Source organism: Brachycentrus maculatus, unplaced genomic scaffold (genome assembly GCF_059751285.1).
Source record: "Brachycentrus maculatus isolate JH-2025_06_01 unplaced genomic scaffold, ASM5975128v1 h1tg000527l, whole genome shotgun sequence".
In the NCBI taxonomy this organism is placed as follows: domain Eukaryota; kingdom Metazoa; phylum Arthropoda; class Insecta; order Trichoptera; family Brachycentridae; genus Brachycentrus; species Brachycentrus maculatus.
In genome coordinates this window covers 460,189-486,057 of record NW_028281273.1, presented here as the reverse complement: position 1 = coordinate 486,057, position 25,869 = coordinate 460,189, and the positions used below count along the sequence as shown (strand labels likewise).

Below are 25,869 nucleotides of genomic sequence, written 5' to 3'. Positions count from 1 at the left end.
CGTTTATATATGAGAAGATTGGTGTGGTGTTCTATTCTCTTTGGGTACCGCTGCGGGGAAGTGGCGTGATGGTTTGTAAGTTAGTTTGTTTTAATATGTAACTATATTTTAAATAATTTTATTTACTTATTATAATTACATTTAACAAATTCCGTAAAACGAGTTTTCAATCTACATTTCTTCAGGTTGACATTCCGAGAAATGATACCTAGCCTCTCTCTATCGACAAGCCAGCTAAGGCGAGTCGACATATTAGGCGATATAATAAGTATCAGGATAGCAGAAGTGAACGGACGGATTATTATTAGTGATGAAAACACGCGACGAAAGCACCTACACCGATCTCTGCGCACCGGGTACTGCCGGCACACTAATTACACGAGGTTTCTCTGTCTCTCGAAACATTAGTGTCGTTCGTTGACCTGTTCGGAGTTCCAATGCATTCTTCCAATGCCCGAAGTGATGAAATTTTATACCCAACTATAGAAGCGGAAGCTTTGCGGTCTTAATTCCTTTTACGAGTGTCTTCAAAACAAAATACCAATGGCGCTGACGGGGAGCCATCATTTGCTAACTGAGTGTGGTGAAACTTAACTAACTAACCAACAATCACGCCGCTTACCGCAGGGGTAGACAGAGAGAATAGAACGCAACACCACTTTGTCTTTGCAAACATTCTTCGCCTCTTCCGCGTTCATGCATCTCCTCATACCATACATACCCGACGATTATTACGACTCCTGACCCGGCCGCTTTTAAGTATTTAATATACATGATTGTGTTAATATTGTGATTTAATTAAATACAACTTAGTAGACTAAAAAAATCTGTGTTTGATTTAAAATTTAATACATTAATCATTATTATTCTTCTTCTTTAGCTAGAAATGTGTCCTTTTATTCTCGGAGTCCGCTCCTGGGAGGTGGAAGACCAGCTGTCTTTCCATCTTGTAGGTGGTTTTTCTGGGGGTCTGTTACCTCTTATGCTGCTTCCTGCTACTATTCTCACCACTCGATCTGAACTTGCTTTTCCCACATGATATCTTCAGAAACGTCTTCTTACTTCTTCTCCATCGCACAACATCTTCGACATCGCAGATTTTGTATTATTAATTGATTAAATTTGTAATTAATATTAAAAGGAATGTAAGGCTGAACTAGGGATAATTGAAAAGATTAAGAAGAGTTATGTAAGGTGGTATGGACATGTGGAGCTAATAGATAACGAGAGAATGATTTAGAAAGTATATGCGGCGAATCTGAGCTGGAGAACAGACGGACAGAGGACGGCCGAAAAAGACTTGGCACGATCAGATCAATCAGAACCTAAAATCTGGTGGTGTCAAAAGTTTGCGCAATTGGAGGACATGTATCACCTGTGAAAACGTCAGAAAATAAAACTCAATTAGTGATCTGATACAAATATATAATTTTTAACAATAAATATTTTAAAATAGTTCTTATTTTATTTTGACATCTCATCAAAGATGAAGAAGAATATATAAAGTCTGGGCATTTACGGGGCTGACGAACGTCATAGGCTGGTTTAAATGATCACTTTACACACGTGTAACATTCACCAATTCTGCCCATTATTGACAACCACACTACTCAAATTCTTGGAAGTTCTACATATATATATGAACCAATTTTGAAACATTGTTCTTGAATCACGAGAACTTCACTAGAGACGTCGATTGGTGAGATGGAAGTATTTGGACACACTCAAAATGTTGTGAATAAATTAGTTCTTTACTCAAATGAGGAAGAGAATAAATCATAAAAGTTCTCGAAATAAGCTATATTTTATTTTGTTTTCCAGTATGCATTGAACACGTTGATGTGTCCACAATGTGTTCAGTATGTTAGCTGGTAACTTGTAAATAGGTTTTTTGTTGTTGTTACTTCTAACCAGTTCTACACCACACAGTGTTCACGTATTCCTCGCGAAGGGTCATAAAAACAGATTGGTTTTACATCGACGATCGCGGTATGGAATAACCTCAGCCAACCCCCTTTGATGTCTTTCTTGGATTTATATTATTTGTACTGCGTGTAAATTATGCAAACTTTTCGTAACATGATATTTTAAAATGTTTAGTTTTATTACTTTCTAGCGATATTCTATCCATAGGCAGAGAGAATAGAACGTCACACCTATCTGTCTTTCATGCATCTCCTCATACACACCAATCGATTATTCCAACTCCTTACCTGGCCGCTTTCAAGTATTTGACCTACTTGATCATGCCCAGTTTTCCTCAGTCTTCCTCTGCTCCTATTTCTTACTATATTCGCCTTATAAATTTGTATGTCTATCCTTCCATCATTCATTCATTCTTCATGTCCAAACCATCTCAACACATCTTTATTAATTTTGTCGATAATCCTTATCTTAGCCTTGCATTCATTCCTTGTTTCACCATTCGAACATCTATCATACATCGTCTGAGAGATTGTATTATGACTGCATTCAGTCTACTTTCATCCTTCTTTTGCCAACTCCATGGTTCACTTTCATACATAATTGTTGGTATCAGGACTTCATTGTGCACTGGTAGTTGTTAGGTTTTTATTTGTTGTAACAGACTTCAGTCTTCCATTTTTATCAATCTTTCCGTCCCTAGAAAACATATTATACTTCCCAGATATACGAAATCATCTACCTGTTCCATATTTCCATTATTCAATTAGCAATTCTTAAATATAATAATAAATTTAAATGATTTATATAGCGCCATTTTCGTAAAATACTACCTCAGTGGCACTTCATTGTGATTGAATTGGGGCAATAAGATAATTAAGAAATTATTTAGCAAACAAATGCGTTTTTAGTTTTTTTTTCTTCTAAAGATCTCATTCTCACAATTTATAACTACTGGCGGAAGAAAATTTCATGAATGTTTACGTTTTCTTCGGAACAAACACCCCAGAGAATCGATTTTACGCCGTTCAACCGTTTCAGTACTAACAGCCTCAGTAAATATTCCGCTAACGGGGGTTCGAGAATCAATTAAAAACGGTGGCATTTCTTTCAACAGGGAAATGTTGATAAGTGTCCGGCTAATTATACTCCAGCAGTGGGCAGTACTAGCATGCGCCCTCGGGCCGCGAACCGTCAGAACTTCCACCATTACTATCCTCTGTTACCGTACCAGGAAATCGTTTAGCTCCGCGGCGATTGTAAATAACTCGAAACAATGGTTCATTTAACGGTCGGACGTTTTACTACCCGGCGAACATAAACTCTGATCGATGTGATTGTGTAATCTCTAAATCCACGTTTTAATGAGCGACGCGAATAAATCTCGGGTTACGGGAATCGCGGGTCGCTCCGACTTTACGAACTATCCGCATAAATCATTCCCTTTATGCGAAGCACTGCCTGTCGGGAGCAGCGACTCTCGTTCTCGGGTATATTCTCCAGACACTCCACGCGAGCTTTCTTAATATTATTATTATTTGTTCTGGTCTTTTGTGTACAAATTTTTGACCCAGGTAACCGGTTTTTGTGATGTTGATTTATTACCTTTCTTTGCGCAGATCATTATCGCTGGACGTTGAGTATTAAAAAATATATGAAGTGATTTTTACTACTGTCTAAAACATTAAAAAAACATTTTAAACTCTAGATTCATTATACGTGACCGAAACTTAGTTTATGTTATAGGTTCAGTATGTAGGTATACATGATTTTCTACCTTGCACTTTGTACAAATTCATAGAACGCAAGCTGACGCTAATGTTTCTAGTGTGGAATTGTAAGAATATTGGTGAGACCGTGGTCCTTGGACGGACGCTGGAAGAAGAATGTTCTCGCTCGCGTCGCTAATGTCGTTGTTCCGTTTTTCAGGGCTAAGATGGTGAGGTGCGGCCGCGCGCGGCCGGGCCGGGCGGGGCTCCCCTCAGCGGCAGGCGGATGGCTGCCCCAATGAGAGACGGCGCGCAGGACCACCGACCCAGGGCAGACGGCAGGGCCGCGCCCAGGACCGAGCAGCCCAACAACTTCGAGTACGATGACAACGAGTGGGACATCGGCATCGGGGACCTCATCATAGACTTGGATGCCGATATAGAGAAGACGGGCGAGGGCACGGCGGCGGGCGCCATGGCCTCGGCCGGAGGGCCCGCCAAGGCCGCGGCGGCCAAGCTGGCGGACCACTCCGCCACGCTGGACAAGGGGCTCAAGATGAAGATCAAGCGCACCAAGCCCGGGACCAAGACCTCGGAGGCCAAGCACGAGATCGTCAAGTCCAACGAGCCCAACGGCGCGGCGGACGCGCCGCCCGAGGAGGCGGCCGGAGCCGCGGGCCCGGCGGCCGCCGCCGCGCCCGCCGGAGCGCCCGCGCGCCGCGCCTCCGCCGCGCACCGCCGCGACAAGGCGCGCGACAAGCACCCGCCGGAGGTCAACGGCGCGCCGCCGGCCGCCGCGCCCGACGCGCCCGCGGCCCCCGTCCCGCCGCCCGCGGCCGCCGCGCCCGCGGCTCCCGCGCCCGCGGCACCCCCCGCGACTCCCGCGGCCCCCGCGCCTGCCGCGGCCGCCCCGGCCGCGCCGACCGCGGTCACGGAGCCCCCGCCGCCTAAGAAGCTTAAGACTGATTCTAAGGTAAGTCCCATCCTCAGTTTACATGTATCGGCATGCATTTACCTCTTTCACTTTGTATCGGCTCTATATCTCGCGTAGTAGGAGCGAGCTCACCTGCCTTCGAGGAACCTGGCCGCACATTTCGCACGACATAACTGGACACGATTAATCTTCCATTTATAACTGGCTCGAGAAAAACCTCGGCGTGTAATCGATTCGCCGTTTCTGTCCCTCTCGTGTCGGGCTCTCGAGCGTCCCGTAAACAAGGATGGCGAACGGTGATACAGATCGGTTCGGATTCTTAGCAACATAAACTAACAAGAAACTGGCCACACCGATCTGCCTTCGGTGATTGCTTCGGCGTTTATCAATTTGTTTCACTTAACTTCGATACGCTTGTGTGCGTGTGACGGTTTCAATTTCAATGGCAGTACACGCCACTACCTATTATAGTGGTGTCTGTATTAGTAGATTTCGAACAAGATAATGCTCGCGACGTACTATTATGTAATTTTACCAACGATTCAATTACGAACGCATCTTTAAGATACGAGTACATTTCGACATCAGTATGTAAATAATGTCTATATAAAATTAACACAACTCGCGCTAGCGTTGGTTCAGCATTTACAGATATCGCTCACTCCTTTCAAGAACGTCATAAATCAAAAAACTCGATATTTCAGGAGAACGTTTTTAAAGTTTAAAAATATAATACATTCTATTAAAAATAAATATCATTCCACTTATCGAACTTTTTACTGTGCAACAAATCTTTTAAATAAAACCTGAAGGTTTTTTCTCCATTTAAAAAACATTTAGTATAAAAAAAAAATAAACAATACCTTTTCTTCAAAATGCAAAAACAACACTTTCTGCCCCGTGGCGGGTAAATATTAAGTTAAAAATATGCTTTTTTGCTGGGGTATAGTACATTTTCTAGGCATTCCGAAAACATGTACAACGGAAAATTGTCGATTTTTCATTTATGACGTTCTTGAAAGGAGTAAGCGATATCTCCAATCGATAGCATCGTCAAGCCGTTCTATCGATTATTATATTGTCATTTACAATAATGGTAATTTTGAAGATCTCGATAACCCGACATCGGTAGCGGATAATTGACAATACAATAAAAACATTATCAGATAAAAGCGCAGTCTCCAGTTAGGAAGGGTTGGATAGTATCGTGGTACTGTAATGATAGTAATCTTCTCTTTGACTAGTTTGTGCCGCACTCCGTTGAATGGTAAACTGTTTTGAAAACTTTCCCATGATGTTGTATCTTGTTACAATTAGACTGTTAATTTATTCAAATGGGCAATTTCATTAAACGCCGATATTAATCTCTATGGCTCCCATTCACGGCCGATACGGTCGACTGCTCACTGCCGTACGTGTATTTACCGTGCATAGAGTATTTTGCATTGTGATTAATTATTTATCCGTATTTTATGATTGTTTAAGGTACCCAAGTGAAATTAATTGATAAAATGTTACAGTTCCTATGAAAACAATAAAATTAATGACGCTGTATATTTTATAACTGATCTGTGTGACGAATTTAGTAATTATAATTTTATGGGTGTCTCAACTCGAGATGAAGCGACTATCGTTTTTATACGAAATGAGATGGGAGTCTGAGCATCCCAGGGCTTCTGACCTGGTAGTTGGCTGACTTAAGTGATCACTTTATGTATACAGTTGTGTAACGTTCACCATTCTGTCCATTATTGAACATGCATACTGAATTAATTTTTGAAAGATGTTTAAATGTAACGTTGTTGAATTCGTTTCATACATCAGTTCTTTGATTATTTGATAAATTTGGAAGTATGGCTGAAGTCTTCAGTTGAGAAATTTATAGTATATAGCTTACTCCAATTGAACCTAGTCACCTAGGTAATTAATTCGAGATAAATCTCACGATTTATCTCGAATTAATTGAGACATTTTATTTTTTAGAAGATAGAGCCTGAAATCACTCGTAAATTAATGAAAGCTTTAATATAATGAAAGCCTGAAATAACATTTTGATTTTTAAATACTTCAATTTGATCAGTTGATTATCAACGTCTTTTATTTTATTATTAATCCCAATACCTGTAATATTAACAACATTTTGAGTGTGTCCAAATACTTGTTCACAAAATCTGGATTATCTCCAATTACAGGAGTTATTTTCAAAAAAAAAACCTGTATTATTGATATATCATACGTAGGGTGAACAACCCAGTGTATGATATAGAATAAATAATAAAATAATGTTTACTATAATATCTCTGTTAGACATAATAATTGTCATCGAGGCTGTCTGATGCGGCTAAGCAATATCTTCATCTCTTCGCGCAAGCGTCCCTCGAGTTATTCTTTAATGGTCCTTCTGTCAAACAAAAAACCGGTCCGAACGGGTAGGTATCTTTTAAGTGAGGGCAGATTAATGTGGTCGCTCGGTAATAAAAACGCGGTTTAATGTTGTAAAGACGACCCCGTCCATACTGATGATATCTGGTTCGCATTAAGATTGAATTGCGGTCTGGAGCCTTCGGGTGAAGCCGCAATTCGCCTTATCTGGGTCGAAAAGTATGTTAATAAATTTACATTGTCGATCGATCACCATAAACTCGACCAAAAGTGGCCAGCATCTTTAAATGTATCCTTTATTTTGATAATAAGAAAGGAATTACACAAATCTGTAAATCCGTATTTATTTACTTAAATATATTACCTATATGATAAGTCACATACATAATATTCCCGACGAGTAATTTATATTACTCACTTTGAGACATGGAATTAAGGTTTACAAAACTGAAAAAAATATAAGAAAACACAGGGCAACAAAATGTAAAATATAAAGCAATAAAAAGTACACTTAATAGGCATGTAAAAAAACATGAGGTAAGAAGCATATTTAAAGGGGAAAAAATGAGAAAATACGACTAATTACTAATACAAATTTCTTTCCATAAAGTATTTTTTCAATTAATTTGTTTTTGATCCCTGACTGGGTTCTATTCCATATATGGCAGGCAGCTAGTTAATTTGGGTATAGGCAATATATTGTAAGGACCTTACTTCAAACTTAGTTGTATTTATCGGCTCCACATGCATTTTATTATTTCTTCATGTATTATAATGATGAATGATTGCGCAACTGGCGTCGCGGGTTCGATTCCCACCGATTGCAAAATTAATTCAAGAAATATTAATTTTCAATTGGTCTAGGTGTTCGAAATGTATTTTTTACATATATTTTCCCTTTCCTAACTATCCTACCTAAAGATAAGCTTCTAAAAAAGAGGCTTTGCGGGTTATTCCTTTATAAAAAAATATGATAAAAAATCCTTTTTTAATATCGGTTTGGTATTGCTGTGAGTCGTGATGGTAAGAAAGGAATTACACAAATCTTTTTTGAATTACCTAACGTCGATTCTTAAATCTAGCTACGGCTTATGCAATACAGTTTATAATGTCCCTACTCAGGCTTCAACTTTATAAGTTTCATAGCCTATGCCTACTTGTAAGTGGATTTACTCTTTATGTTTAAAGTTACTATAATTTCATGTAATTCATGAGTGAAAATTCTAGGCAAATACACTCGATTTACACAAATCTGTAAACTTGTATGTGTATGTAGCTTTTGGCATCGCTCGACGCTTTTATTTTCATGGTTTAATGCCCCCCGAGTACAGAGCTGAGTGCCAGTACCCGTATATACATACACTGAATTACCGGTGTACTGTTTCACAGAATAAGTAGGTGCTCGCACTACTCCTATTCCTACGTACGAGTACGTCCGAGGAAGAATCTCCCAGCAATTTAAAGTTCCGTGTTCCAGTTGTGTGCATGCGCTCCGCGCCGCTCGCCGACACACTCCCCCAGCAAATGGCCAACTTAGCGTGATAAAAAGAACATCTTACATTTTCCGCAGTCGTTACGTATTCACACAAAGTATAAAGACGCTCCGAGCGGGTCGACGCTACGAAATAGTTCTCGCTTCTCGCCGTAGCGAGTTCCAAACAAAAGGCAATAAATAACCAGGGGGCGAGGATGCGTCTTCCTTCTACCGAGGCAGCGACATTGTGAATCTTCCTTAATCTCGAGTCTAGGCCATCATTTTTCGGACTTACTCAGCTATTCACCAATAGGGTATTATCACTCGGGAGGAATATCTTATTTAATATACTCAACCTATAAAGGATTTTGTAAGACTCATTTTGAGTTTATAACAGCCGATATAATCAATATTTTCATTCATCATTTTCTTTTGCGAAATTCGCCTTCGTAAAAACGTTGTTTTCGTAAGTTGGTAACGAATGACGTCACGTAAACGAATCCACACTACTACTATTACAGCTCTATAAAGCAGATACATAAAGGGATACGCCCCATAACACACCCGACGACGTAAAATTTTATTACATTGAGTATACAATATTTTAGCACATGTCAATAAGCACGATGTCCGCCATGAGCGATGATTATATTTCTGGTACATTCAACAGATGGCGCTGCCATGCTCGTCCATAGAACTTTTATTTTTAATTCATATTTTTACCTGTCTGAGGCAAAGGAATGGTATATATAGGTTTATAATTTATGCTTATAATGAATTTTGTATGTAAATATTTCTTGAGTTTTCAACAAATAATTTATCAGCTCACATCACGAGTCTCGTTCAGTTGCGTAATTTAATAAAAAAAGAGATTTGTAATTAAAACTTTTCCTTTACATTACACTTACACTTGTGTGAGATAGTTGAAGATATGTGAAAGAATTATTAATGGTGTGTGCAAGTTTCTGCCAATTAAAATAATTATTTTTATATTGTGCACCCACATTAAACTCGCGCGCCTTACTTTATTATTCTTGTCTCCTTTGTTGATGTAAGTTAACTAGAAACAAAACTGTTAATTAAGCACCTACAACATGCACACAATAGTGTAATGTTATGATATTATATAATAAAACTAATTACGTACCACGCGATGCATTAGTCTCGTTAGCTTGTAAAAAATACTCGCGTTAAATTCGTCCGTGAGAACCAAAACACTTAGATTACGTTCTCGTATCTTTATCCCGTGTTCATAAATTCAATTAAACTAATTTATCCTCCACGCTGTGTAAAACTTATTTCCGAAACAATGACATCGAATAAATAGTTATACGTGTAACTTGTATTTTCTCATACGAGTTTTGTAGACTCTAGTACAGTGGTTCTGGACCTTTTTGAAGCCAGGGAGCACTTTTGATCATAAAGGAAATTCGCGGTGCACCAAAACTAAGCATCCAAAAAACATACAAAGAAAACTTTTATTAAAAAAAAAAATAAAAAAATAAAAAATAAAATCCCGCCTCCGTAGTGTAATGGTCAGCATGCTCGCCTACCGTTCTGGAGCTCCCGGGTTCGATTCCCAGGGGGGTTTAATAAATATAAGTGATTTTTTCACTCTAATATTTATTCAATATTACACTGGACTGGTACCTGCAGTGGAGGGCTGATCACCTTTCCTTCATGTGTAATCGATCGAGATAACACTGCGTTTATATGAAGCAGTGCCCTATGCACCATTGGGGTACGGTAAGGGATTTATTATTATTATTAAAAAATATATATATATTTTATTACAGACAAGTCAAAAATAACATCAATTTAAAAGAATACATAAAAACATAAATACTACAATGAAACTTTTTGCGGCGAAAATGATTTAATATGACATCTGAACTTGTCAGCTTTTACAAATCTCAGCTGTGTTAGGTCTTATATTTATTTATTTATTGAACGGCTAAAGCCTTTAACATAATACATACTTACAGTATCTAATATAAAATTAAACTAATGAATACACTTATAGAGAAACAAAAAGTCTTAAACATAAAGTAATAATAAAATAACAAATAGTAAGCAACTGGTAAATACCATACACTAAAATTTGATATAACTACTCTCATTTCTTCATCCAAATTGCTAAGCCAAGGTTCGCAAATCCTTTCAATGAACCTATTATTGATGGAGAACCGTCTGTATAAATTCCTACACATAACTCCTATGATATCAATTGTTCTAAGTATGATAATATAGAATCAAATATTACTTGAGCGCTGTTGTGAGGTGAGCGTACACAACTTCACTTTGCTAGGGTGCTGCCATCTATCCATGATATTTGCAACTCAAAGCGCACAGTAAATGAGCCAACATTAAATTTTGGTTTTCATAATTTCGAATAGCACTTGCAACAAGCTCGCGGAGCACCAGTGCTCCTCCGAGCACAGATTAAGAACCTCTGGTCTAGTAAGTGGTTTCGCCGTCTGTTCGCAAAGTAGGGTAAAAGTTACACTGTCTGTTTATTTATAAGTGTCTGAACAGCACTAATATACGATCTAATTCTTATTGTTTTTCCGATAACCGTTTCTCGGGGGCTAGTCGCTTTACACAAAAACGAAATTCCCGCATTTGCGGGTTATTGTTTGGGGGTAGCTACCGGGAAACTTTGGCGGACAAATTTAACGGCGGAAGCGGGTAGGGTTGGTCGGGAGTGGGGGGAGAGAGGGGGTGAAATGGGTTCGCTATCTAGATTAAAAGGGACGCTTGAAAAGAATAAGAAAAAAGGGGCATCTCTTTTCATTGGATGAAAATATCTTCGGCGGAATAAATTACTGCGACGTGATTTTCCTTTGAAGTTAAAATATTTCTAAACGACTTTTTGAGCATCTCTTTTCAATATCGAAATAATGTATATTATAGAATTATTGCTATCGTAAATATATTAGATACCTACCATATTGTATTAGTAATCGGCTTTTTAAGGAAGAAAATATGTTTTCCAATATTGTTTTAGTAATTATTGATTTAAAATGACCTAAACTCTGCTACGCGTCGCTATGGCTCTCTCTGTAAAAGAAGGATAAGAGAAAGCACACATTTCTAATCAATTTAATTTCGCAATACTTGTGAGTATACAATATTTTATAATCTGTCAAGAAGCACGATGTCCGCCATGAGTAATTATTAGTATTGCTCTTACGTTCATAAGATGGCTCTGCCGTGCTTGTAGAAAGAACTGTTTTAAAAAAACTGTCACGGGTTTAAACATGTACAGATATATAATTTATGTTTATAAAAATTGATCAACAAAAACAACACATTAAATTAAATTATTCAAGGTCAAATAGAAAATATATAAAAAAATAATAAAACCCTTATCCGCACCCCAATGGTGCATAGGGCACTGCTTCATATGAACACAGTGTTATCTTGATCGTTTACACACGAAGGAAAGGTGATCAGCCCTCCGCTTCAGGTACCAGTCCAGGGTAATATTAAATAAATATTTCAGTGAAAAAATCACTTATATTTATTTGACCCCCCTGGGAATCGAACCCGGGACCTCCAGAACGGTAGCCGAGCGTGCTGACCATTACACTACAGAGGCGGACGAAAATAGAAAATAGAAAAATATGGAAAGAAATATTTTTAAAAAGAATTGTGATTTTCTATATGTATTTCTTTATACCCTCCCCTCTCACCTCCCTTGGACGAACTCATTTATTCATGTGCAATCTTACTTACTCACACGTTATTAATATTATTTTTCGATAATATTTTCTTTACGTAATTCGACTTGATCAACTTAAATTTTATAAACCTTATTTTCATCTAAAACAGCTATTTTTACATTTTCCTTTGTAGTGATTTTCTAATATTACTAGAATCATTTTAGGATTTTTTTTTGTTTTATGTATGCTTTTTGTATCATTATAATTGACGTCTGATTTCCAAATGAAATAAACAAATAAAGAAATAAAAAAATCATGTTTTCCCAGTATGTAAAATAATTCGGTAAGGATCTTACATATCGCTCACTCCTTTCAAGAACGTCATAAATAAAAAAAACTTGATTTTTCAGGAGAACGTTTTTAAAGTTTAAAAATATAACACAATGTATTAAAAATAAATATCAAGAAACTTATTGAACTTTTTACTATGCTACAGATCTTTTTAGGTAAAACCTGAAGGTTTTTTCTCCATTTAAAAAATATTTAGTATATTTAAAAACATAATAAAACAATAACTTTTCTTCAAAATGCAAAAACAACATTTTCTGCCCTGTAGCGGGTAAATATTAACTTTAAAATATGCCTCTTTTGCTTAAATATAGTACATTTTCTGGGCATTCCGAAAACATGCACAACTGAAAATTGACGATTTTAGATTTATGACGTTCTTGAAAGGAGTGAGCGATATGTACACTTAATAGAGTTTCTGCTAAACAAAGCTTACTCAAATCAACCTTGATACTGCAGCGAGCTCGCACATGAAGCGACGTATGAATCATATCATATATGAGTTTAATAAATTTGAATAGTGTGGTTGTCAATCATGGGTAGAATGGTGAATATTACACTTGCATAAGCCAGCCAATGACAGATCATACACTCTGTAAATACCCAGACTTTCATATTCTTCCCCATCTTTGTTGAGAAGTTAAAATGTAGAAATGAAAACAACTCCGACCCCTATGAGAAGTGTTGGTACTTTTCCGATTTATAAAATTCTACAGAGATTTTAATAAAAAAATGAGGCGTTCAAATTACTTACTTGAAGATCTTCACAGTCGTCGCAAGTCCATTTCAAAAGAGTAACAAGACTCTGATCTCAGTTGGGTTCAGTTTTTTCTTTAAACTCGCGGAAATTAAAACGCCCTCGCTGCCGTATAAAAAGCAAATGAAAATGGCAGAATGCTCTCGTAATGAGATACGATAGAATGGAGATGTCGATAATAAGCGTCGGGGGATGGGGCGCCAAGGGTGGAGAGACGGTTTAATGTAATCTGAAGGCGAGAAGAGTAAGCAAACTTTCTTCAAATCAAAAGCTAGCGTAAGAAAACTTTTTCGTACCACGTTACGTAGTAAATAAATATTGACTCACCTATTACAATTTTGAAATCACTGTATTTTAGATGATTTAAAGCAGTAATTTTTCAATTATTTTCCGCTTTTAAAACATGTTTAGCTACCGTACTGGAGGTCCCGAGTTCGATTCCCAGGGGTCGGGGGGAGAAAATAAATTTTGCTGATTTTTACACTCTAATATTGCCCTGGACTAGTCAATAAAGGGCAGGGGTGATCACCTTGCCTTTTTGTAAATAATGATCAAGATAACACTGCGTCAAAATGATGCAGTGCCCTATGCACCATTAGATGCGTAGAAGGGTTAGAAGAAGAATATGAATCAGGCTTTTTCATTTTATTCTATGAAAAGAATCTGAATAAAATCGCAACTAAATGTTACAATTGTTGTAGTCAAATTCATGACAATTTTATTTTTTATAAATGTGTATTTGATTTTAATATTTAAAATATAAATTGTGGAGTTCTACAAATTAAAGCAAAATCAATAAATACTTCAACAGTTTTAATCCCCTTGTAAGCGTAAAATTTCCACATGGATATGGTTTTATACACTTTGTGTTTCATAATTTTGAAAGTTGACATTTTACACCGCAGAATCATCCCCCGAATAAGAAGAACACGTTGTTTGCCTGTCGCGCCGTGTGTAACCGCGGATTTTGTACCCTTTATCCAGTTTCTCGTCTTCTTCCCTCCTGTACCTTCCCCTATTCCTGGTTTCTGCCCTCCCGAGATGTGTAGGTACCGAGGTGGGGAGCACCTACCCTTAGAGACCCCGTCAGCTCCTGAAACCCACCCCTTTGTGCTTTGCGCTACACTTCAATGAATTTCCCCCGCGCGGTACTTTGACTTTATTAAAATGCCGTTACAATTGGTGACAAATTATATTCGCCATTTGATCCTGTTACATTTTTATTTGTATATTTTATTTGATTTATTTTGAAATTTAACAGAACAGTTACATAAATACATATGCAATAATGAGTAACAAAAAAACAGGTAATTGTAATATTCCACTTACAAAATTTCACATATCGCTCACTCCTTTCAAGAACAAAATATAATACAATGTTTTAAAAATAAATATCAACCCACTTATTGAATTTTTTACTGTGCAACGGATCTTTTTAGGTAAAACCTGAAGGTTTTTTCTCCATTTGATTTTTTTTAGTATATTGAAAAAATAATTAAACAATACCTTTTCTTCAAAATGCAAAAACAATACTTTCTGCTCTGTAGCGGGTAAATATTCAGTTTAAAAAATGCCTCTTTTGCTGGGATATAGTACATTTTCTGGGCATTCCGACAACATGCACAACTGGAAATTGACGATTTTTTATTTATGACGTTCTTGAAAGGAGTGAGCGAAATGTCGTTAATTGTAAATACCTGGAAGAGAAGCGGGAGGAAGGAGAAAGAGAAAAGAGAAAAATCAATACTCAAGTCCAAGACAAATTAAGTTAAAATTGATGCACATATTATGGTATGCACAGGTTAATTCTAAGCAATATTGAATTATACAGACTAATTACATTGTTTATAACATTCATGTACTAATAATAACATTACATAATTAATAATAATTGATTTTATGCACGGCTGAACTGTTAACAGTGCAAATAGCGGTATATTCGTGCAATGTAACGAATAAATACCGGTAAAATTACAACTTACAAAATGGAAAATTACAAAGTTAGTGCTTTCAATTAACAATTGTTCCATTAAATTATTATGCAAACATATTTTTTATGCAAACAAATTATTTATGGAAACCTTTTTTTTCAATTTGTTAAAGATAATGTGATGAAAAGTAACACTTGATTAATGAAAATCCACTAAACCGATTTATTTAATTTTTGTTGATGATGTTTTTTTACTTTTTTTTTTAGAAATACAAATTACGTTTAAAGGAAATAAAATTACTTTTTTCACTAATCGATTCGGCAGTCACTTTGTGGTAAAATATATCCATTTTTAATTTAACTTTTACTTGTAAACACGAATGATAAACATACATATTTAAACTTGAGTAAAATTTAAATTAAAAATGAATAGAACTTTTAATAGTATTAAAGACTACTACTACAAACTACCACTACGCCGTCTATCCAGCGGTAGGCAGAGAGGAAGGAACGACAAAATCGTTTTCCTGCTATATACTCCACTCAACCTTAACTTCTACATATCTATCTAGTTATACATGCCCTTCGGTAATGTGAACTTATGACAGGACCATATTTAAGGCTCATTACTCACATGTCTACCTCAAAAACCTTCCTAAATCTTTTCAATTATCCCATACTGCATCCCAACCAATTGAAAGGAAATATTTATTGGATTCGTTTTTAAATTGATGGTAATCGAATCCGCGACGCCAGTTTCGCTTTCGTGCGTTTACCCAACTACGCCACGTAGCCTTTTATAAATTTATTACTTAATTACTTTTTATAATTGTTAAATCGTGTGTTTAATACCTGCATATTCCTACGCTTGGCTAATTGCCGAGTTTTATGTTAAAGAAACCCACATTTCTTTAACACCTATCTGCTTTCTATACCAACTTCTAACGAGAGGCGTTGTTTAAAAATCAATCAACTCTCGTGCATTGTGGCCGAGTGAGCGTAAACTTTCATCCTCTGTTTGTCCACCCACTTGGCCCCCTGCCTCCTCCTGGCACCCTGGTAATGGAACCAATCAACCCCCGGTTTACCTACTAGTTGTTTATTTTCGCTAAATTGTCTTAACTGATTCAGCCACTTGAGTTGGCTATACTAACTTGATCATTTAATTATACTTTATTTTTATAATACTTATGTATTTTCTTATTAAAAGTTTCTAGAAAAAAATTAGATATTATAATAGATAGTGAGATAAACTCGAGGTAAAAACTTTTTCACTTCCAAGTAAAACTTAAATTGAAATTGGATAGATTTTACCACAAAGTTATTGCCGAATCAATTAATGAAATTTTTCACTTCTCCAAGGTATTTCATTTACCTATAATAAAAACTCATTACTTGAGCAAAAAAACATATTATTCGTACAAATAAGTACATGATAGATATTATATTACACATTGTATTTATTTGTTATACTTAATTGTTTTTATTCCAACCCTATCCCGCACTCAATTCAAAGAGCATTGAAAGAGTGTTATCCTGATCGTCAATTGCGAAAAGCAAGACGATCAGTCCAGAGCTTCACAAACCATCCCAGATGACATTATATAAATTTTATTTTACCCTTCCTGAGAATCGAAACCGGACCTCCAGGCGGTAGCCAAACGCGCTAACCACTATCTACAATTCGGGGGGAGACCAAAACTGAAAAATCCAAGAAACCGATTTAGTATTCCTATATCATTGTATTATGTTGCATTACTTTTGTCTCAGTGTATTAGGTGCGACTAATAGTAACTATTACTTTTTTGCCTAACCGTTTTTGATGGTATGTATTTGTAACTTTTTCTCGGTTTTTATTTTTTTTAAATAAGTTTTTGATGTCCATTTGTCAAGGCATAAGAATCTAAAAATACCATTCACATATGCAACCAATTATGCTCACTGATTGTCGTGATTACCTTTTAATGATCGAATCTAAAAACCGAATTATGTGAAAGAAGTCGTTATTCAATTATGTTTTTAAATTGACCGTTCAAGTCTAGTTTATGGTTATTTGATTCATAAGCAAACAATTTAATTCTGATTTCATGAAATCAGATTAAACGTCTCTTTAATGTCAACGTTTCCGTCGTTTTCACGACTCGGTATAAATTCTGTCGCTTCTGTCTGAGAGCCGTGCGCGGTGTCGCTTACTGGCTGAGTGCAAAGGGGGATAAATCTCCCGACATCCCCAGCTGCATCTCCTCGGAGAGCGCTTATGTATCTCCGTACACAAGTACGCAAACTTTGTCCGCCAGACTCTCGACTTCATTTATTTATTCCCTTTTTATCGACTGTTCCGCGGGTGCAATGAGAGGGAGAGAAGATTCTCTCTCCCTTCCCTCTGTCTCCTCCCTATCGCCTTATATTTGTGAATAAGTGATGCGAAAACGTCAACGGAATATAAGAATATCGTTTCTCTATACATATTCAATGCGCGCTCTTTTCTTTTCTCTATTTCGGCACGGGTATTTTTGTGCCGTTTCATGCATAATACAATTCTGCCGGTATTGTGATTTACGATGATGGTTGAAGACGAGCATTGCAAAAATACGTAGGTATATGAAACGGTTCTTTTCCGACGCAGAGCGGATGGCTTTCGTCATTTGTGCTTACATCAATGCTTATATTTTTGCTAACATTTTTTTGCGTGGACTTAATATTATGTGTTTGATAATGTCCTAAGAAGACGAAACGCGTCACGTATTAAGATATACATAAATAAATGTAGAATTCAATCCAACAAAAACATTGTTTTATTCTGGATATATTACCCAACAATTCAATATGGAATTCTACCAACTGTCTGCAGTTACAATAAACTACTTTATATTACTTAAAACTTTACCAGAATAACCATTCCCTCATCAAGTCAACAATCGTTGACCTAATGCGGATTTTTTTTAGTTTGAAACCGATAGTCGTGAATTACAGTTTTTAAGTGGCATTACACAAAGCGAACGATGAATGATACGGATGGTGTTATATTAATATACCACAAAGTTAATAACGCTTTTAAAGTACACAAAAACCAATCTTTTATCAAGCGTACAACGCCAATCTATTTCTCGTTGATTCCCATTAATTAAATTTCACACTCATTTTGCGAACTGCAGGATGCGCATTTCTCGTTAAGAGAGTCACTCTCATCTCTTTTTTCCTTTTGAGTTGCATCCAAGACGGGGGAGCGTCGGAGCTCGACTTTAGTCAAACGAATAAATTACCCTTTCATTAGCAGCAATGGCGGAAGCTCAAAATTCTAGTCTCTTGATAAATAATTACCATTATCGATGATGTCCTTAGCTGTTTACATACTGAAATATTCCTTCGGTCGTTTACAAACTTCATTTAATTGTTTCAACTTCTAAATACTACTCTTTGGACTCTAGACTCTTGGTTAAGACTTTTAGTTTTTTTTTAATTTCTTAACAACAGCGTTTGGGAAAAGAACATAGACATCTAAGTATTTGCAAGACTGTCAATCTGTTACTAGATGGTTTGAGTGATAAAAATAAAAATAAATTTGGATAATTTGTATAGCGCCATTTTCGTAAAATACTACTTCAGGGGCACTTCACTGTGAATGAATGAGCTATTCCTTTTTTATTTTATATTTCTAAATGTCACTCTCACGATCCCTTTGTATATCGTGTAACATTCGCCATTCTGACGATAATCTATTGAATTTCCATATCAATTGGAATTCGTCGTTTCATTTCAGAAATCTATAAAATATATATTCAACTATTCCTTTGGGTTAAAAAATCCAGTTTTTTCTCAATTTCTTAAAATCTATTATAATAGTGGTATTTACAAGTAAAACTTTAATTAAAAACGATTCTATTTCTACCTAAACGACATTGTTTCTCGTGGGTTTTATTTTAATTATTAAAAACTTAATGTTGACAGTTGAAAGCGTGGGATAAATGTCATACTATTATTCGTTTGCCAAATACGATATGATTCTGTAACTAATATAATTCATCCGAAATTAATTCGTATAAATCTTTCGTAATCGGATATTTTATAAGAATCGAAGGAAATTAATATACAAAAATGGGTATACATGCTTTCTCCGTGATATATTGCCGACGGCTTTCAATTGTACAATTGATCTCTTCTGATAGTCTGGCTGGGGAGTCACGGCACCCCGCCCACACTCCGCCCAGTCGTATAAATCAGGCGCTCGGTCCATCGGATCTTTCATCATCTCCTAAGTCGCCTTTTTGTGCCTTTTTTCCCGCGTCCGGAGCCTATAATTTTGCTAAAGATTTATCATCCAAAATGTGCTATTTTTTGCGTAATCCTAATTTGTCAGCAGTCTACAGCTTTTTCCTACGGCCATCTGGTTAAATTGAATCGCGCACTTTATCTTATAGCTGTTGAAAAGCATCAGTGTTCGTAATGTGAAAATGAGAATATTACAAAATGTTGATATATAATCTTTTCGCCGATATTTTAATCTACCGATTTATAACGTACCCGTCTCTTTGTCAGGACAATCACTACAGCAGCACGTCACTACCATAGCACTTTTCACCTACTTCATAAAATATTAATCACATGCTTTTTACGTGGACCCAAGGACTAACATGCACTTTTCCGAACAACGTGTAATAAGTGCATGTCAGACCTCGGCCTTAACGGATACATCTCGAAACCGGTAGACTAAAATCCCGGTGAGTGGTTGGTTATATACTAACATTACTAACATTTTGTATAAATGACTAACCACATAAGTGCTACAAATGTTAAAAATATTACCGTAGAACGAGGCTACTTGAACTTCGATGTGTTACTTAAGCCCAGTATAAAAAAGAGATTTAAATCTGTATTTGGTCTACAATAATGAACATTTTGAGTGTGTCCAAATATTAAAAAAAAAATACAATAATGAACGTAACGTGACAATTAAGTGTCACCTGTCAGGGAAACAATGAATCATGTCGATACGTTCATTATTGTAGACCAAATACAGATCTAATTTTTTTTTGTACTGGACCCAAGTAACACATCAAAGTTCAAGTAGCCCCGTTCTACGGTAATGATAAAAGAATATTATCTCTTTTCTCTGTTAATCACTGCGAGATTTATATAAATTATTACCACGTGAGGTTATACATATAATCACTTACCTTTCCAGGATACAATCCACTGTCACCGAATAAAGCTGTCAACGGAGAATTCGTAGTATCCACGCAGGGGGTTGGAGGAATTCGCAAAATTTTGTAATTAATTTCACACAAAATCGTTTCATTTCAAAATTCGGCGGAAACCTTAAATGGTTGAGGAAGCTGGAAAATGCTGAGAATTTTTTTTCATTATTTCCAAATATATATTTACAAAATAATAATATATTATACAATAATAATAATAATAATAAAATTGGATAACTTATATAGCGCCATTTTCGTAAAAAAATACCTCAAGGGCACTTCACTGTGAATGAATTGGGGAAAATATTATGGTGGAAATGATTTAGCAAACAAATGTGTTTTTAGTCTTTTTCTAAAGATCATCTCACTCTCACTATTTCTAACCATTGGTGGAAGAGCATTCCACGCCGTCGGTCCTGCAACAGCAAAGGCACGCTCGCCAAATTTAGTGCGTTGGTTGCGAGCTGGTAAGATAACTTTGCCCATTGCAGATGTTGTAGCCGATCGAAGCGTGAGACGTCTATCAACCAACTCATCTGGAATACACAGCTCCTTAAGATACTCTGGAGCCATATTGTGTATTGATTTATACATGAGTAGGCAGAGTTTATACTCAACCCTTTCGGGAAAGCGTAACCAGTGGAGTTTGTGAAGTAGTGGGGTGATGTGACTGAATTTTGAAATTCCAAAAATTAGTCTCGCTTCTGCGTTTAACACTGATTGCAGTCGAGTCATTTTATTGTTTGGTAGACCCGTGTATATACCGTTACAATAATCTACTCTCGATATTACAAACGCATTTATTAATTGACGGGCAGCATCAACTGGCAGATTCTTGCGAATGCTTTTAATTTGCCTTAGCTGATAAAAACATGTACTTGTTGTTTTGCTAATTTGAGTCTCAAGGGAGAGATCAGAATCTAAGAACACGCCGAGCAGTTTGACGGCCGGTGTAGTTGTACTCTTTGGATTGAGTGGTGTCGTGTTATCAATCAAATTCTGTCGTTTAGGTGTGGCTATCCAGAGATGTTCCGTTTTGAACGGGTTTAACGTCAATCTGTTTTCAGCCATCCATTCTCCTATTCTCTCAATGCACTTATTAATAGAGTCAATAATTATTATTCTTCTTCTTCTTCAAACAACACTGATGTACTTTATTTTGAAACGTACTATTTAATATTACCTCATTCATTAAACAATGTTGAGCATTTAATATCTTAAGTATAAATTTATATTACGATTATTTCAAAAATGAGCTTCTGTCTAGTTATTTTCCGAAGGATGGTTTTATGATAAAATGTTATTAATATTAATGACGCGTTAAATTGTTAAATTGTTCAATTGTGTTTTGTCCGCCTCTGTAGCGTAATGGTCAGCACGCTCGGCTACCGTTCTGGAGGTTCTGGGTTCGATTCCCAGGGGGTCAAATAAATACAAGTGATTTTTTCACTGTAATATTTATTCAATACTACCCTGGACTGGTATCTGAAGCGGAGGGCTGATCACCTTTCCTTCGTGTGTAAATGATCAAGATAACACTGCGTTTATATGAAGCAGTGCCCTATGCACCATTGGGGTGCGGATAAGGGTTTTATTATTAAATTGTCCAATGTTTAATTATCTCGTAATTTTTTCATTATCTGTTTGTAACTCAGTTCATTTGAAGAGGCTTGATGGGTGTCTCATTATCTTTGATCCTTTCACTAATCAGTTCTGAAGTAATTTCTCAACCGTAGCTGCAGTGGTGATTTACAACCGCAAATCCTTTTGCAATCCTGACGCCCTAATACATGTCACGATAGTCCCCGACTTGTGCGGAACTTATCGTCGAACTTCGGGGGATGAAAGGGGAATGACCATTATAATCCTCCCCTTCTTACTCTCTGCCCAATCTCTTATTCCCTCTGCTACCCGGAGAACGGGCGAACGTTAATTACTCTCGTTTCTATGAAAATTCCACCCCTACCCGTGCAAGTATCAAACATCCCAACTATTTATGTAGCTATGAACTCGAAAATCTGAAACAATTTAGCGACATGATTTATTTGAGCACATTATTATTATAGTATATTTTGCAGTGGTTTATAATGTTTTATTGTTAAAAAACACAAAATAATACAATTTGTCACAATTGTTTCGACTTGTTATGGCATTTTTAAAACTAACGTGAAGATTAAATATACTGATGGTTCTTATATATGTAGAGCTATATGCGTACAATTCTAGGTACATAAGTAATTGTTTTGAACATGTGCAGCAATACATAATTTACGGGAGACAACAATAGTTCATGAGGCATGTAGGTACGTATACTTATATTCATTTTCGGGGAAAGGAAGAATCTATTACCATGGCATTATGAGATAATTAATGTTTTTATATCCTATAGTGTTTGTGTATTAAATGTTTAAGAAACCATTGATTTTTTAAATAAACCTCTGATAGTGTTCTCAAACATGGAAGACTCAAAAAAATCATTGTTTTATCTAACGTTTAAAACATAAATTACAATAGAGTTCTACAAATTAAACGCCAAATCTATAAATATGTAAATAAATAAGTAAGTATGTAGTGTTCTTAGTATGCTGATTGTCCTGGCAGGTAGATACGTCTCAAAACCGGTAAAATTAAATCTCAATCTTTAACGCAACTTTCAAATAGGAAAATAATTTTGATTGCTTTTTATATTACATACCATATATCTAATCTTGTTATCTCGCAATCTTTATTTCGATTAAATTGAATAAATGTTCTCAATATTATTGATATTTAAAGCATTTACTTTGTGATTAGTCATTTTTACTTATTTATTTTTTACAAAAATGTTGATAATATTACTATATAACCACTCACTCAGTAAGTGGTTATATACTAATATTATTAACATTTTTGTGAAAAAATAAATAAATAAGTGATGTATTCATAATTTAATTTCTATTAAACATAATACTTGCGTTATTTCTCCATGAACATTTAACCTGTCTTTTTTTAAACCTACACTCGAGTGAATGTATCTTGAATAAGAAAATTCATTATTGGATTTTTGTATTGCTTGCTCTTGTGTTTTCTTTTGTGAATGTAAAGCTTTATCGTTTCAAAGCTAAAATACAATTCACTGCGCGCAATTAAATTCATTGAACGTCATACATTTTTTGTAATCTTTTGATTCCTTTTTTTCATCATACAAGTAATTATAAACAATTTAACCCTTTCATGTAAGATTGAAGACTTCCAATCTGAAATGTAGTCTTATAATTAAATTAATTACAGTTTCAGAACTGGTCCCGCCGCCATGCTTAATGGGTGCTGAATACCTCGCGTCTGTACAATTAACTCGCTTCTGATTTCGCCAGTAGCTCTACGAGACTTAATTGGCGTTGTTTACAATAATGCTTACATTACTTTAATTGGCATTGTAAATATTATTACCCCCATGTTATGTCACCGTGACGTATATACAGATAATTGCATGAAAGATCTGAAATTTTTAATTTTGGAAGCTGAAATTAACGATCTGACCTACTGCTGTCTAATATATGTTGATGTTACAGTGTCCGTTGTTTAGTACCACCCGTAACATGTTGAAAAAAAAGGATCCAAGTAGACTTACTTATTCCAATATAAATGTACATAAAAGTTGTTTGAATATAGAAATAATAAAATATGTAAACCTAAATAAGCTTTATTGATAAAATTATGAAAGGTGTGTGTTGAGATTATTAGGACATGTGGAACGAATAAGTGAGAAGGTAATTAACAAGGCAAATGTAGTTTACATACAAAAAAAATACGAGCTAAATTGAATTGCTAAAATAAAAACAATTGAAACGACTTGATTTCAGTCATTCGAATAAGACCTCTAAATCCTCTTAAATGAAGTGACATCCATTACAGTTTCCAAACGCGATTACCAGGAGCCCATAAGATAGCTCGGTTGAGTGGCACCCGGCTAATTGGAAACCATTTGTGCTACACGCCTCCTTCCGCGGTGGGTGAGGAATACTCCATCGATTAAACTGCACGAGCATCCCTTCAACTCCACCATCTCCTGTCCGTCTGATGAATGTATCCAATTAAGAAAAATCTATTTATTTTATATCTTATCTTAGTAATATTTTTTTTAGCTTCAATTTTACATATTATTTTACTGTAATATTTTAATAATTGTTTTATTATCTTCAGCCATAAGACTTTCATTCATATCATATATGTACCTACCCACATGAACGCGGTGCGGGCTTTATCTAACATATAATACGTACGAGTTCGTTATATCGTTTCGTCATGTACTAAAGTACATTACTAATGGTAGATAAAACTATTGACATTAACTTAATATGCAATCAAATGCTTTTTTTAGCCACTAGTTGATGAAAATAATCTTATCCGAATTGCCTTTTTCGGTAAATTAAAAAAATATGTTGAGATGGTTGCACATGGTTGAGAGCACAAAGTTTACCATTCATTCTCTTGGTCCATCGCCAATCTCCGTTTGAAATACTGCGACATAGTCTTTCTTCTTTTTAATATCGGGATAAAACTTAACTCTGATTTCGCCATGGTTGTTTACGTATTGACATTGCAGTTGGCACGACTATTGACTCGAAGCTGGCAGAGCTCGCTCGCTTGCGGGTAATAATTTTATTCTCTACCAGATACTATATCTTCTGTGATCCTGGTAGTAGCAGTTCTCCCAATCTTGTTATATCCAGTATCTGAATGATACAAACTTAGTTATAAACGTTGGTTTCACCGGATATAAACGGATTAAGCTAAAAAGTTAAGACGTGCAATTATGTTTGTTGTAAATTATGAGAAAATAAACGAAACTGCATATTATATTTAACCTCATTTTGGTTGAAATTAATTTAAAATATTTTATAATTTGTTTTGCAATGAATGTATCATTTATTAAAGTTAAATAAATTATATTTATGTTCTGTGTATTTTTAAAAATAATAATGCAGTTTAATATGAATAATATCTTCATTAATTGATTCGGCAGTCACTTTGTGGTAAAATCTATCCATTTTTAATTTAAGTTTTACTAAGTAAATACCACGTTTTATTAAAATCTATTGTGACACAATACTATTGTGTTCAACGTCCCAAGGACCCAAATCTAAAATTTATAATAAGTTTCACATATGGTGTTTGAAAATGATGCGGAATACCTTGAAACACGTGTCACAATAGATTTTAAGAAATATTGGTATTTACCAAGTAAAACTTAAATTTAAAATGATTAATACTTAACGTTTATTGTAGATCAGCGCTTTTATTATTCATTAATACATACAATGAGAAGTATGTTAAATGATTAATCATGCAACTTTGCTAAGTTTACCACACTTGAATTATTAATAGAATAAGTTGCATCCGAACATGACATCTGGTGTGTAGGCTCGCAGCTCGCGGCCAACTAACGAGAGAACTCCTCACTAAATAATAAGCATTCACAGTTCCATCCATCTTACCGACTAGGATACCAAATTACCGAAGCGCCCGTATTATTTAGATTATGAAGCCATTTTAATATTCTCGTCTTATTA

At 35.8% G+C, this 25,869-nt stretch overlaps 1 protein-coding gene across 2 annotated transcripts in view; it reads left to right on the top strand.

The window, feature by feature from the left end:
* Positions 1-25,869, top strand: part of LOC148301711 (uncharacterized) — a 352,511-nt gene that overhangs the window by 170,656 nt on the left and 155,986 nt on the right. For both annotated transcript variants that reach the window (XM_088272798.1, XM_088272797.1), the window contains one exon: positions 3,853-4,605. In XM_088272798.1, coding sequence (XP_088128924.1) covers positions 3,919-4,605 — 687 coding nt within the window. In that variant the 5' untranslated portion in view covers positions 3,853-3,918. The remainder of the gene's footprint in view (positions 1-3,852; positions 4,606-25,869) is intronic.